The sequence below is a fragment of the Acipenser ruthenus genome, chromosome 23 (assembly GCF_902713425.1).
Source record: "Acipenser ruthenus chromosome 23, fAciRut3.2 maternal haplotype, whole genome shotgun sequence".
Lineage (NCBI taxonomy): Eukaryota > Metazoa > Chordata > Actinopteri > Acipenseriformes > Acipenseridae > Acipenser > Acipenser ruthenus.
Window position 1 is genome coordinate 28,714,777 of NC_081211.1, and position 15,327 is coordinate 28,730,103.

The window sequence follows — 15,327 nt, forward strand, 5'->3', positions numbered from 1 at the left end:
TATATGTGTTTTTATATTTGTTTAATGTACTGCTATAATCGGGAATAATCTTTCCTAAACTTCTAGAGCGGTCTACAGGTGTGGTTTTTGGTTTTGGTTTTCTTTTTACTGTAACAGAGAAAAAAACATCAGTGTCATTATTTATATATATATATATATATATATAAGAACAAAACATAGTGAACCCAAACACGACTGAGAGCACCAGTTAACAGCAGGAGAGAACACAAACATGACGTCATGGAGGGCATGGGACTTTAATCTGGTTACAGTGTTTCAGAAAGAGCGACCAAGCAGTATGGAACCTCTCAGTGGACCCAGGGACCGTATATATATAGTCCTAGAGTAGAGCTAATCGGGGACTGTGATACTATCTGTTAAACATTCACCTCTTAAAGGATGTCCTGGCAAAATACAGTGCTGTTAAGACATTTGAAGCTAAACCTGGGTATTGGTAAAAGGCATTTTTGACCTGTACTGCTTTGCAATTTGACAGTGCTCTTCCTTGTATGGCTTCCCACGCTGCCTTCACAAGGTCTTTTTGCTAAGCAAAGTGTTTAGATTGCTCATGAAGGTCAAGTAGAGGGGGGTGTTTTTGTTTGTTGGTTTTGCTTAACAGGTGAAATCTGTAGCTTGCAAAGGCATTGATTGCAGTGTTGTTCAATGTGCTGAGAATAGAGAACTGGCCTTTCAGGCAATCCTGATGTGAAACGGCAGCATGTTGCTGTAACTCCAAATTTCTGAGCGCGACACCACTAATATCTGCCTGTTTCTAAATGTTATGGTTTCTTTTTTAATTGTTTTTTTTAACTGTCATGTGAAGTGATGAGATGGGAGTGACAGAGGATTTGGCTCGATCCAAAATATCGCACAATATAGCACAGTGATTGAACAAGAAGATATTGTAAAAGTGCGATGCTTTTCTGAAGTTAATGTTAAATACCGTTTTATAATTCCACACAATATCACATAAGGAAGACCACACTGTTCTGTATTGTAGCACAGTATTTACACACTTGCACATTAATGAATTTTATAAATCAGGAGAGCTTGGACTGGCTGCCTTGAAGATCTTTTCCAATGCTTGCTTGAGATCCAGTGTGATGCATTGCTCATCAGCAGCTGCATAATCCCTTATCAGTAGCAGACAAATGCTCCTCCTCCCTCTTCTTTGATTTATGTAATGCTGCAGTGATTTGGATGAAAAAGACTGCAGCCCCTGCCGTTGTCTTATTGCAGCCGCAAGGCTCCAGACATCATGTTATTTTCTATAGTGTTTTATAAGCACAGTAGCTTCCTGAAGGAAGCCACTCCACTGATCACAGATTGCGTCTCGCAGCACATCTCAGGCGTGCGAAGGTCTCGACTCCATGTCGTCCTGTGTGCTGTTGCTTATGGATCGGTCTGCTGGCTTATCAAGCACATTGGAATGTGTTTACATTATTTAATACAGTGTGTCCACTATTGTAATCACAAAAAAGGGAAACCTTGAAAACACAGCGTATAGCACATGTACAAGTTACTGAAGACGTGCCATTAGTGAATCGTGAAATTATGAGGGAGCACTGTATCTAAATCTCCCCAAGTTGTGGGGTGGGTGCTGTAATATTTCTGAGGGCAGAAGCATTGTCCCTCTATTGCACGTTCAGCTGGGCAGATGGCTGTGCACGGACTGCAAATCCCTGTGTTTCTGTTGTGCAACCCCGCAAAGCAGACATGACATCGGTTCTCAAATCAGCAGCGAAAATTCCTAACACGTCTGGGTGTCATTTGTGGCACAAGTCACACCCGTTACTCCATTACCACCATGTGGTCAGGAAGCTGTGTCATTCATTTTCATTGAGGTAGACTTGAAGTCAGCCCAACACCCCTCTCCCTCCTCTCCCTCTCCCCCTCTCTCCTCCAGTAAATGTCACGACTCAACCAGAGATCTGAGGGACACGAGCCAGCTCCAGGTGAGTAACTCCCTTTGTATTTCACACTCCTGCTCGCTCCCGCCTCAGCTAACCTAACCACTGGATCACAGTGCTGAGTCATTTCATGTTATATCAGCCCCTCCGTTATTACAGGATCAGAAGATAAAGGCTAGCCTTGAAAAAATGCCTCATTCTTCTGTCGGCATGACTACGTACCGGATAATATTTGTTGCCAATGCTTTTTATTTTCCCAGTTGCACCAGCCATTGTTATCAAACTAGTGCAATTGAAATTATATATTTTGTTTATGCAAGTTTTCTACAGACAGCAACCCAAGTCCATTTGTAACAGCCTCCCTGGTCATCAGTTCAACAGGGAATGTGCACATTGAAAACACTTGGCTTGTCAGTGTGTTTTACTCGGGTGGTCTGGGTTATTATTATTATTATTATTATTATTATTATTATCTGTTTATTTAGCAGACACCTTTATCCAAGGCGACTTACAGAGACTAGGGTGTGTGAACTATGCATCAGCTGCAAAGTCACTTACAACTACATCTCACCCGAAAGACGAAGCACAAGGAGGTTAAGTGACTTGCTCAGGGTCACACAATGAGTCAGTGGCTGAGGTGGGATTTGAACCGGGGACCTCCTGGGTACAAGCCCCTTTCTTTAACCACTGGACCACACACCCTGGGTTTTAATCCAGCTTGGGGACAAGTTTGAAGGTACCCATTAACTCTCTGTGGACATAACTATCAGTAGTCAGAATTTGGCAGAATGAATCTTTAGGAGTTTGCTTTCTGAGAAGAAAATGATGGAACAGCTCTGGAGATATCCATGCAGCATGAGGCATTCCCGTAGGCTGTGCATCCTGAACTGAGCTGCAGTGTACTATAGGGATGTATGAGCACTGTGCTGGAGGTGTTGAGATGCAGTACTATGTGCCAGTGTGGACACATCCCGATCCAAAGGTCATGCAGTTTTACAAATGCTTCTGGAGATCAATGGAGTTAAAAATCGACTGCAATCCTTTTATTAGAAGCAGTCTGCAGGGATGCACTGCGGGAAACTCGTGCACCTTCCCGAGTTGCAGTCTCAGTGCTGAACTCGGCCAGGCATTCAGGAACAGATCCAGAGGCTGCACAGAGCGCTAGCTAGCTGCAGTATTTGGCATCTCATAGCAGCTGGTTGGCTGCTGTTTTGCTGGCGCTACCTGAAATAGCGATATGGAATGTGATCCGGCGTGTAAAACTAACAAGCTGGGCACTAAACGGGTATCGGTCAGTGTCCTACAAATGCATGTAAAACTACTGTAAACTGCAGGTCAAACAGACAGACAGACAGAAAGTAGCAGAATTAGCGTTTAACATATCAGATGTCATGTCTACAATACATGGAATAGGCAGACACAGGGTTAATAGACAAATACTGTACGACTCGTTCAGAAATTCAGTACATGAAAATGGTTTGTTGGTTTCAAGGATCTCCTCGCTTTTTCTCTTAAGTACGAGGGCTTCAGTTGAAACGGCTTAAAGAACACCGAACGACCACTACTAGCTTTGACCTAAAGCAAGCATGTTAGCCTTGCAATGTTACATGCTTAGAAACAGATTGAGATGACTATTTTTAGCAATTGCATTATGGCATTCGTAAGGAGAGTGGAATGGAGGAGAGGGGGGTGCATTAATAGAGAGACGAGAGCTGCTGAGAAACAGCAAGTGTAGTGTTACCCTTAGAGGGAGGGGGGAGGGCTCTGAGAATGGTCGTGACTAACAGCCGCTTCAGCGAGGGGAAAGTCTGAGAACTGAGACACGCTCTGTTCTCACCGCAGCCCAACAGCAATCAGTCAGGAACACTCATACCCCAGTCCACCGTCACCCGGGACAGTCGGGGTTACAAATGAAGGGCTTTCCGAGAAGAAAAAAGGAAACCGTTGTTCTGAAAGATGTGTCAGTGAGCGCTGAAATATTTACGCGACTGTGACATGGACGTCACAAAGAGCTAGTGCATAAAGTTGAGGAAAATGCAACCTCTTATGTTAGTTCGTATAGAATTACATTTGAATTGCTGACACATAATAGCCTAAGACCCCACATGACCTGACCCTACATTCACACGAGCAGAAAAGAATGCAAGTGTAAAAACGTGCTCTGAATTTATAACAGGAAACGGGTGTAAATAGAGTCACGTTGGTCTGCTACTGTGTAGATGAAACAGCGGAGTGAGAACAAGGAGATCCCGCGGGCACTGGTATCAAAATCAAGGTTAGTTAGTCCACATGTTAGCTAAGAAACTATTCAAGAAAAAATATATATCAGTCCTACGTACGCATTACTGTCCTTTAATGGTGCTGGTCTATTAGTGCCAGCCACCTGTCGGCTGCAGCTGATAAACACGTCTGTCTGCGCTGCTCCAGGCAGAAAGAGCTCGGGTTTAATGAAATGAGGACGAGTGACGGCCCTCGGCGGATCAGACTGACCTGGGCACACAAAGGGCTGCGCTGACAGGTCCATGACTTGCAGACACCAGGCAAGATGCCAAGAATGTTTTCATTTTACATTGCAGAAGTGCTGGACTCTGGGGTTTGTTTGTTCAATTGTGACTGGTGCTGGAGTGCTGTATGAGAGAGAGGCGTAACAGGGCGACGGCTGGGTGCAAACCTAGACCCGCACACTGCAAACGAGGGTCTTAGCCACTAGGCAAAAGAGCAGGGGTATCCAATCGCGACCCCGGGGAGTCAGGCTGCCCCGGGTTTAACAGGTGCAATGATGTCATTAAGTACGTGTAGGCGTGGATGGAGGTTTGATTTGTTCAGTTGGACAGGTTTAGCAGGGTTGGAACAAAGACCAGGAGTGGACGAACCTACTTTTAACCTCATCTGACCATCAGGGGCCAGAGTCCGTAACTGCAGCGCACCACACACAGCACTGCCCGTTAAATGGTGTATAACAGGGGTGTCCAATCCTGGTCCTGGAGGGCCGATGTCCCTCCTGGATTTTGTTGCAACTGTGCCCTAAATTACTTAATTGGACCAATCAAGCCCTTATTAGAAGCTTAATTGGTCCAATTAATCAATTTAGTGTACAGTTTGAACAAAAACCAGGAGGGCATCGGCCCTCCAGGACCAGGATTGGGCACCCCTGGTGTATAGGTTTTCTAGCGCATACCTGGGGGTGGGAGTGAGATGGGTACACCTCTGCTGGGAACAGAACAATGGACAATTGGGTGGCCCAGAATCTTCCCAAAAATGACTATCTTGTCCGAATATATTCTTACATTTTGGCACCTTGTGCTTCCCTTCTTTGCTCTAACCAGCCAAAAGTGCAACAAGATCCTGTTTTCTTGTCCCAACGTGTTGCATAGGTGTTTATTGCTGGCGGTAGTGTGACTGGGTATTTGGGGCTACGCCTCCAAACACTTTTAACACACATTATTATTATTTTCTTGACGAAGCAGATTACATTACAGAAATGAATTCACTTGGAAGTAGTTAAATAAGATTTCTTGTGCGTTGGGAGGAGCCAAAATAGTCTTAAAGATGTTATCTCCCAATTTATGATGAAGGGCGGTGCAAATAATCGTCTTTCGCCCTAGACGCGCACTCTGAACAGAGGCGAGAGCGACAACTGAGCAACAACGGTGTGGGTTGTATATTTACGCAACACACGGGGAATCTGTGGCTGAGAGACAGACAGCACCGGACTAGCGCTCTGGCTGCGGTGGCGGTGCGTGTGCCTGTGCCTGGGTACTCTTCGGAAGCAGACACTACAGACGTGCTTCTGAAGCATACGCGGTGTCCTTGTGAATGTGATGAATTTGGACAGCCAAGGGAATAACGACCGGTGCCATCGAACAGACACAGAGAGAGAGAGAGCGAAAGAGGTGCATATCATTAGCAATTAAGCAAATGCAATTATTTGAAAAGAGTCAAGCGTTTGAAAGAAACCCTTTTGGAAGCCGTGGATAGCAATTCTCTTCCTGCTTTCCAAACGAAAAAACAACGCCGAGGACGCAGGAAAGCTATTGAGGTGTGCTTTATTATTATTTCTCTCTATATATTTTTAATCTGTATATTATGTAGTATTTGTTTTAATATTTATTTAATTGTTTATTATATCGAGAGAGAGAGAGAGAGAGTGTGTGAAACGAGTAACGGCAGCAACAGCTGTTCAACAATTTACCTTCAGGACAAAGCTTATCCCACAAAGGAAATGCACTTTTAAAATATATGATGTTTATTGCACACGTATTGTTATAAAGGGAGGAAATACTAGCGCTACACTGATGCAGGTCATTTGTATTATTAAGAAATATAGCGTGCACGTTGTGGTGTGGGGACTATGAGCCCTAGGAGTGGTGAGTGTGTTTTCCGATGTTTACACCTCGAAGGTGATATATATTTTTTTGATTAAATAAGGTCTGTTACCACAAGACAAACCGCAAAAACGCCCCCCTTTACTAATAATGTGATAAAAACCGGCCTGCACCGAAATTACCTGACTCAGGTACAGAATTGTTCACTAAAACAGTTTAAATGCGCTGTGAACTTGAATGTACAGAACAGTTTGTATACGAGTGAAGATGGAATTATTCAATCGAGAAATCTTTCCCAGGTAGAATCAATTAATGTTTATGTTTATGAGCGAGATTATTTAAAAATATTTACATGTACACCAAACAAAAAAATAGTTTAATACACGTGAGTCTGCTTTGCCTGTTTTTTTTTTTAAGTTTCCCAATGAAAGCTGGTACTGGATATTCCCAAACCAGCACCGCGCCACCACACACCACATCGCGCTAGTCCTTAAACGCCAAATACAGAGATTGCATCATTTAGGTTTAAGGAATAATACAACCGTGTACTTCAAACTAGATTATAAAGCACGGATAAAAATCAGATTCCTATTGCATAGCAGTGTCACCCATTCCTGGTTTTACTCGGAGCTTGATTAGCCACAATGTATAGGTAACATGCTCAGGTGTGTCTTACTAAACTCATAGGAAAACCAGGAATGGATCAAACTGTTATGCAATTGGAGTCTTATTTCCGTCCCTGTGAGGGCACACAGAAAAGGAGAGATGAATACTGAAAGTCACCTAAGTTGCACTGTTCTGTAAGAACACAGCCTCACCTTTTAGAGATATTCAGCTTGAAAAGGTCAGCGAGATTAACATCTCACCATGGAGACCAGCAGCAGCCAAACCCAGATACAAGCTCATAATGTTCTTGGCTGGTGCAGCCTGTCAATGGTAAAGTTCGTTCTGCTGTTTGTCAAAAGGGGTTTCAGAATGAAATATCAGGTTGCATGTTTTTTTGTTCTTCTGTCACCTGTATGGGGACAGGTGTACATGATCTATCTGCTCAGATGCATCTTTTCATTAGTAGAAATGTCCTGCAGCACAGTATTGCCAGGATAGAGGCATTGCAGAGTTTAAGCCTGGTGAAATAAACTGAGCAGCTCTGTGTTCTTTTAAAAGGGTCTGCTCCAGTTCTAGAGCTCTCAGCCAAACTCTGTTTTCTCAGCAGAAAATATTGTGATTTATTGTGAAGTTATCAAAGCACTGGTAATAAATGAAAGGGTGGAATCTGGTCTAGACATGACACAAGCCATGACACAAGCCATGACACAAGCCATGGCACAAGCCATGACACAAGCCCTCGCCGTGGCAATGCAGACTTGTAGGAGACAAGTACCGCTCCAGAAAAGGAATGGTTCACATGCATCAGCCTTGACTAAACAGGAAGACATAATATTGTGATTATTTATTTATAAAACAATAAGAAAGAGACACACTGACTGACACACACTGACACACACACACAATGACACGCACACATACTGAGACACACGCACACTGACACACACATACTGAGACACACGCACACACACGCTTTCTAATTTTATCCAGGCCTGGGAACATAGACATAAAAAAAGAGACTGCAAGAGACGGCCCAAAAATATTGACACAGGCTAAATTCCCAAAGCGATCTACTTCAAATTGTCATCAGCACAATGTCTTTACGTTTTTTATTGTTTGTTTTAGAATTGCTGTTGATGGCTTTTTTTTCCCCCCTAAGGACGATTTTTGAAATGAAATGTGTAAAGCACAATAAGATGCAAGCTGCTGTCTAACTGCAGTTATGTTCATGTGGGCAGTCTTATTTTTCCATGGGTACACTGATAAGCCTCAAAGTAGGCACAGAAAACCAGGGGGTTTGTAAAGCGACAGTCCAGGTGTATACGATCCTGGGCAACAGCAACGCAACCTTACGCGGAACAGTAAGGCGTCTTTTTATGAGACTGAGCTGTCACTTGCACATTGTAGCAGCTAGTGCAAACTAGACAGGGGTTAGTACTGCAGCTTCTATCTGCTCTCATGCTGTGATTCTTCTCTTCTGTTGCAGTCCAGGTGGGGGCTTGGTTTCTGGCTGAGTCACACACTTCTTCCAGTTCAATACGGGAGGCAGACGTTTCACCTTGACACGTGTTCTACAGCACTAGACTCCCGGCCTTCAGCAGAACGCATGCCTGGAGTGGAAGCAGTTGTTTAGTTTATCTTCTCTCCTTTTCATCCTTGGCTGGGATCGCTGATTCCTAGCAGTGTAATCCGCCTCTAGTTTTCTTGGAGTTTTTTTCTGTGGGATTTTGAAAGCACCAGGACTTTAAGCTCTTCTCAGCTCTGTGCTGGCTTGGCGCTGGTTTCTTGGTAGAAGTGTCTTTGGTGGCATTAGCACTGGAAGCTACCTGTCTATTAGGAACCTGAGCCATTCATGTGTCCAGGAGGCAGCCCCTTCAGTTTCAATGTAGCGATGTAGTATGAGAGAGGAGAGATGTTGCACAGCATACAGGGATTATCATACACACTGGTAAATTAAGCAGCACTGACTCATTCACGTGCTTCAAATACTTCTGATAAGATTTTTAAAAATGCTGCAGCTGGCTTGATTACAAGCCTCGGGGATTTGTTTTAAAACCTCCCAGTGAGGCGCTGAGAGCCTGTGTGGAGACAGGTCTGTGATTGTTGCTGGTTTGGGCGAGTGGGACCCCGCTGCTCACAATGGGGATGTCCCAGGGCACCTACACCTTCCTGACCTGCTTCGCTGGCTTCTGGCTCATCTGGGCGCTGATCGTCCTGCTGTGCTGTCTGTGCAGCTACATGCAGCGCCGGGTGAAGAGGAGGCACGAGGAGAGACTCAGAGAGCTGACCCTGCGCACGCTGGAGATGGACGCCCTGGTGTATCAGGGATACCCCCCCAGGGAACCCCCCGGCGCCTGGGCAAACGCACACGGTAAGACCATGCAGTCTTTATAACAGGAGAGGGCCTCGCACTGCTGGCATATCAACTGAAGCTAAGCGAATGCGTGTTTAGAGGATTACATTAAAAGCTGTCCTTTTTTGCACTTGTCTGTCAGGTCCTGGAATGGGCTGTTAGAGTTCTTCACAGCTAGGTGGAAAACAAGCAAACAATAGGAAATCAGCTCTGGTGACAGGAGAGGAGAGGAGAGGAGAGGAGTGTGTAATTGGCTGGGTAGGAGATTAAGGCGACAGATGCTGATTTAACACAAGAGGAGATGTGTGAGAGGGAATCTTAGAGCCTTAGGGGACTGGGACATAGAGAGAGAAGAGAGAGGTAAGAGAGTGTGGGGCATTGAGCAGCTCTGAGCTTCAGTCTCTCTTCTCCTGCCTCTCTCTCTCTTTGTCAGCTCCTTGCAGCTGTTCTGTTTTTGACGGGAGGTTATACATATTGTAGTCAGCCCTACTGCCTGTGAGTTTTATGCTTCATTTTGCATCATGTCTCAGATTGTAACTGCCAAAGCAAACCAATCTGCATAATGTCATTTTAAACTAGGTTTTTTTTTGTTTGTTTTTTTGTCATCCCCTTTAAAATAATAATGAAACATCAGGACATGTGCAGAGCTTTAAACCCTTGACAGGCTTCGTTCAGCCGAGTACAGCATGTTGCTTTCGCACAGTAATGAAGGTAGACCCCGCTGTGTCAGCTGGAGTGTTTCAAGGATGCAGCTGCTCAACATGAATGCAGCTGCTGTATTATTTCGTGGGTGGCAGTGCGCAGATCTACACCTGTGGCCAAAAGTTTTGCATCGCCTACCATTTTAGTATATGGAAAACTACAAAGCGGTGTGTAATTCAATATGTTAACGTACCATTATTCAGCAGGTTTCATTCGACTCTGTGAAGCAAAATGAGTTCATTCTATAGGGTGATGCAAAACTGTTGGGCACAGCTGTAGAGTGTTATATAAACTGTTCTTAGCATGTCGCTGCTGTAAAACACCCTGGGCTGTTAAGTAAACATGCTGGCATTGTTGTTTAATATTCTCCACCTTTTATAAAACTAGGATGGTAAATGCAGCTTTGTGAATCATCAGCAAATATATACATATGGCACACCAATGGAGATACTGAAAGAATGACCCAGTGCTGTAAAGCTTCATATGCCATTGCTGATCTAGCTCGAAACTGTATGTTTCAGGGCAGTACGTACAGTTTGTGTCCACATGAGGAAGTGAGGAAATATTTGCATATTCCAAAGTAAACCTCAGCCTCAGACCTTTATCTGGGGGCTGTAGTTCCTGGTACTGTAACCCAGGAATCTAGCTAGTCTGGTGTGCACACATTATAAATCTGGCTGGTCTGGTGTGCACACATTATAAATCTAGCTGGTCTGGTGTGCACACATTATAAGTCTAGCTGGTCTGGTGTGCACACATTATAAATCTAGCTGGTCTGGTGTGCACACGTTATAAGGAAGCGGCTGTACCAGGGTAATGCAAAGAGCAGGAAGCATAAAAAGGGATTTTGTTTTATTGCAGTGTCACTATTGTCGTTTTTTTTGCTTTTCTCTGTCTCCCTGCAGAAGTGATCGGGAAACCCCCTTGCTATGAGGAAGCGGTGATGATGGAAGACCCCCCTCCCCCTTACACTCAGATCCTGGCCGACACCCGGGGGGGCGTTTACACCAAAGCTGCTGCTGGGGGGTCCCGGAAACACCAGGACCCCGAAACGAACAAGCCCCTCTCTGAGCCGGTCCTCTCGGAGCAGCCCTACACCTCGTTCATACACCTCCCTGGAGTGGGACAGTGGAGCTCCCCGGGGACACTGCTGTCCACTGCAGATCTGAACCGCACCAACCTCCCGGCCGAGAGCACTGAGGCTCTGCCCGCTGCCTTCCCAGTCATAGGCAGGAGCACGGCGGTGTGAGGAGGGCAAGCAGGCTGCTGCTGTACTGAGAGGGGAAACTGTAGCACTCCTCAGCAAGGCCTGGGGAACCATGGCAGCGTACAGCTGCAGGACACAAAGACTGCATCTTCTTCACAGGCTGCTTCTGTACTGAGAGGGGAAACTGTAGCACTCCTCAGCAAGGCCTGGGGAACCATGGCAGCGTACAGCTGCAGGACACAAAGACTGCATCTTCTTCACAGGCTGCTTCTGTACTGAGAGGGGAAACTGTAGCACTCCTCAGCAAGGCCTGGGGAACCATGGCAGCGTACAGCTGCAGGACACAAAGACTGCATCTTCTTCACAGGCTGCTTCTGTACTGAGAGGGGAAACTGTAGCACTCCTCAGCAAGGCCTGGGGAACCATGGCAGCGTACAGCTGCAGGACACAAAGACTGCATCTTCTTCACAGGCTGCTTCTGTACTGAGAGGGGAAACTGTAGCACTCCTCAGCAAGGCCTGGGGAACCATGGCAGTGTACAGCTGCAGGACACAAAGACTGCATCTTCTTCACAGGCTGCTTCTGTACTGAGAGGGGAAACTGTAGCACTCCTCAGCAAGGCCTGGGGAACCACAGCAGCGTACAGCTGTAGCACACACAGGCTGCTTGTTGGAAACTTCAGAAGTTACCCCTGAGAGGGAAGCTAGCCCCCTACCGGACGACTTTGAATGGAGGTGGAGAAGTTTAATTGTGTTGTCAAAATGTCACATGGATCCCCATGTGAGAAACAGCAATGGAAGTTCATTAAATTGGGACAGGGTGTTGCCACTGTCGTGCAAGCACTCTGTGACTCTAGAGAACAATACAAATGCAGTGATTGTGATGTTTCACTACTGAAAATAATACAGAGATCTTACATTGCAGGTGCAATGCACAAGTGAAGCTGCAAGTTGCAATGCATTGTCATTATTTGTCCTTTATGGCAAACAATATTGCACCTTTAGTGCTGTAACTACTTTATAGTATAGATAAAAGGGGTCCTATGTGGCTGAATGTGGTTAACATTTCCAGTACGCTAGTGACAAGTTAAGGTAAAGAGGAGATGTGTTCAAATCCCAAAGGTTTCTGAAAAGCACTTTTTGTAGCTTGTAAATAAATAAATAAATAAATAAATAAATAAAGTAAGTAAGAAAGTGCATTGGATTGCAGGATCAGCCCTTAAAAGGAGTTTCTACTTCAGAGCCACGCGCTTAGTTTCCGTAGCACGTTATCAATATGCTCTGAAATAACCGTTCGATTGATTTTTTTTTGTTTTGTTTTGTTATGTTTTACTGATGAGATTTCCACGTCCCTTTCACATGTGCTTGCTTTCGAGACGCTTCCTCTAAAGCCTGCCCAGTCTCTTCCTCCTTCGCGCAACTTTCCACTGTGCCAGTGCAAGCAACCTCGCTAGAAACCAAAATCTCAAAGCAAACAGACCACGCAGCCAGGAGATTGAAGACAAGCACTGAACATTGAGGTACTGAAACCCAGTAGATATCATTCGACACCTTACAGGAAAGGTACAGAAGACGATCCCTGGGGAGCCGTTATCATGCCCCTGCGTTGAGCTCCAGTGATTCAGTGCGTCCCGGTGCAGCGTTACTAGACAGTGTGCACACTCCAGTTTGTTTATTGTACTCAGTATCAGACGGGTTATTGCACTGCTCTTGTTTTACTGTCTTCTCCAGTTTTTGCTGGTTCAGATGATGACGCTCATTCCACTCCATTAGTTCAGCTCGACAGATGCTGTTTTCTGCACTGCCAAGCAGGTGATCAGCCACGCGCTTTCCCAGACAGGTGTGTGCGTGCGTGCGTGCGTGCGTGCGTGTGCTCACAATGGTGTAGCTTGTTTATTTTTCCATCATGAATGTTAGCGATTGACTTCACAGATTCCTAAAACTATTCGCTGCAGATTTTTAAGCAAGTGTGAATGTGTGCTGAAAAAAAAACACTTTCCCCTAAAGGTGCTGCTGTTTATCTCTGATTAGGATTTCTTTTAATAGCACCTGCCACCTCCTGGTGAGCACATCTTGTGCTTTCATATTTACTGCAATGTTTAACCATAAAGGAAACTGTGTCTGTACACATGCCTTCACACTGTGTTTCATGTTTGTGCCTGAATGTTCCCTGAGTGTGTTTTATACTGTTTACAAAGACCTGCTGCCCCTGTCAGAGCTACATGGTTCACGACATGCACGATTCATGGAATTATTTCATTAGCTGAAGAGACTGCAGCTGGCATAAACACGAACGGCATAATTGCAGACCCAACTAAACAACATTCCATCTGTGCCCAGAATAGAACGAGCCTCCCTCTGCAACACACACAGCTCCTGTACTTTATTCTTAGCTGCTGTTTGTGGAAACAATGATGTCATGGGTCCCCCTTTCCTCCTGTAGAAAAAACTCTTGGATTCTTTGTACTTCAGTGTGGAATAGGCTGACATTTCTCACCCATAGACGTTGCTGCTGCTTCCTGGTACTCAGTCATGTCATGCATGGGTTGTAGTTGAAACACACTCCAGTGGTCTAGCTGCAGTCAGACCATGAATTTGAACTTGAATAGCTTATATTCATGTAAAAGAACCAAAATCTGTAAAGTCAAGTTAAATTAAAATATTAATATTTTAAAAGCCCATTGTTAATCTGCAGGTCCAGGCGTGCAGTTATTGGAACACCTTTTGTGTGTTAGTGCGTTCATGGAACTGGTACAATTGCTGGAAACTCAGTCCTATATCTGGGGACTCTAATCATTTTAAGAATGTAGTTCCGGGACAATCCATTGTCATTTTATTACTCCAGTACTGCTCTTGAATTTCTTACATTTAGCATAAAACACTTTAGTGAGGAAATAACTACACGGGTGTGACACTGCTTCTCTTTCTGCAGTGAACACATGAACTCATTTTAACAGCTGAGTCTGCAACATACAGTGCCACGTGGTTGCATGCTATCTGGAGAATGATATGCGAATTCCAAATGCTACTTTAAATGCAGGTCTCTCTGCAGTGTTCAGCAGGGTTGTGTTTCATTCCATTGCACCATGCTTGCTCTTGCTAAGGCCGGGTCACGGCTGCTGCAGCACTGCGTTTCACAGTCTGTGTTCTGCAAACATCCAAAGTGTTTCAATGTAGATGGGGGTCAGCAGCTCCAGGAGCTAACGCCTCAACGCAGCTGTGTTGTTATTATGCTCCAGTTCATTTCTCAGACGGAGGGATCTCAGCTACACGGAGAAGGAAGGAGCGATGCTGATCTCTGCTTGCCTCGTCAGTACCCTGGCAAGCTGCAGATTAAATTCCAGTTCATTTTGTTCGAGGTCCTGCGTTAGATACCGAGATGATTATCGGCTCTCTCTGTCCTTGTGCATCTGACATTCCGTTCTTCCATTCTGAGAATACGTGCGCAGGTTTCAAGGGGCAGGGTGCTTGTAGCATTCCTAACACAGGCCTGTCCTGGGGGTAGAATGTACAGAAGGGAAGACTCTGGAAGAATCGAGAAAATACACACCAAGTAAAGATATTCAACCCAGGTACCTCACTTCCCTGCTGCATCTACACAATGACTTTTGATATCGAGTGGTAGTTGCCAGTCTGAACACTGAACGGCTTTTACTAACAAAAAAAACCAAACATTCGCATGGAGGTTTCTGGAATTCTTTTATTAACATACATCAGCACTTAGCAAATCTTGTGCTTATTTTGAAAAACGGAGTGCGTGAGAAGCGGACGGAAGAAGAATAGGAGAATAGGAGGAGAAGAAAAGGTAAGAAAGGAATGAAGTAAAAAAGGCAAAGGAAACCGCTAGCCTTGCAAGGGGGGGGGGGGGGTCATCTCCTAGCAGCGTGGAGGGAGAGAACGGATTACACACGACCACGGAGTAGAAGAAGTGAAGAATAACAAGAAGTAGAATGTAGAGAATTATTTCAAAGGGCCAGAGTCAATGTTAAAGACGCCGGCTCCATTTTAATCATTTGTGACCCCCCCCCCCCCCCCAAAGCAGAAAAGAAAATTAAAAACACCCCATAAAAACCACAGCCCGCCCCCTCCCTTCCCTCATTCACAAACGAATCCTGTCCTCTCCCAAGGAAAGCCACAGCATCCCAAAACATTCTTTAATGTAGGTGTAAACATTATTATTATTATTATTATTATTATTATTATTAATAGTGATTTGATTGTTTTT

The 15,327-nt window shown here is 44.9% G+C and overlaps 1 protein-coding gene across 4 annotated transcripts; it reads left to right on the forward strand.

The window, feature by feature from the left end:
* The first annotated feature begins 5,054 nt into the window (after positions 1-5,054).
* LOC117431143 (proline-rich protein 7-like) lies at positions 5,055-13,228 on the forward strand. 4 transcript variants are annotated; one of them, XM_058997162.1, is made up of 3 exons: positions 5,055-5,949; positions 8,328-9,212; positions 10,802-13,228. In XM_058997162.1, the coding sequence occupies exons 2-3, from the start codon at positions 8,981-8,983 to the stop codon at positions 11,143-11,145; spliced, it is 576 nt and encodes a 191-aa protein (XP_058853145.1). In that variant the 5' UTR covers positions 5,055-5,949; positions 8,328-8,980; the 3' UTR covers positions 11,146-13,228. The 4 variants fall into 4 exon arrangements, with proteins under 4 accessions (XP_058853145.1, XP_058853146.1, XP_058853148.1 ...); XM_058997163.1 differs by having other exon boundaries at positions 8,333-9,212; XM_058997165.1 differs by having other exon boundaries at positions 5,055-5,803.
* The last annotated feature ends 2,099 nt before the right edge of the window (positions 13,229-15,327 follow it).

Bases quoted from the DNA above. Each gene is read 5' to 3' on its own strand.
- LOC117431143 (XM_058997162.1), top strand. From the start codon at position 8,981: ATGGGGATGTCCCAGGGCACCTACACCTTCCTGACCTGCTTCGCTGGC. The intron at 9,213-10,801 runs GTAAGACCATGC...GTCTCCCTGCAG, and splicing joins CGCCTGGGCAAACGCACACG to AAGTGATCGGGAAACCCCCT.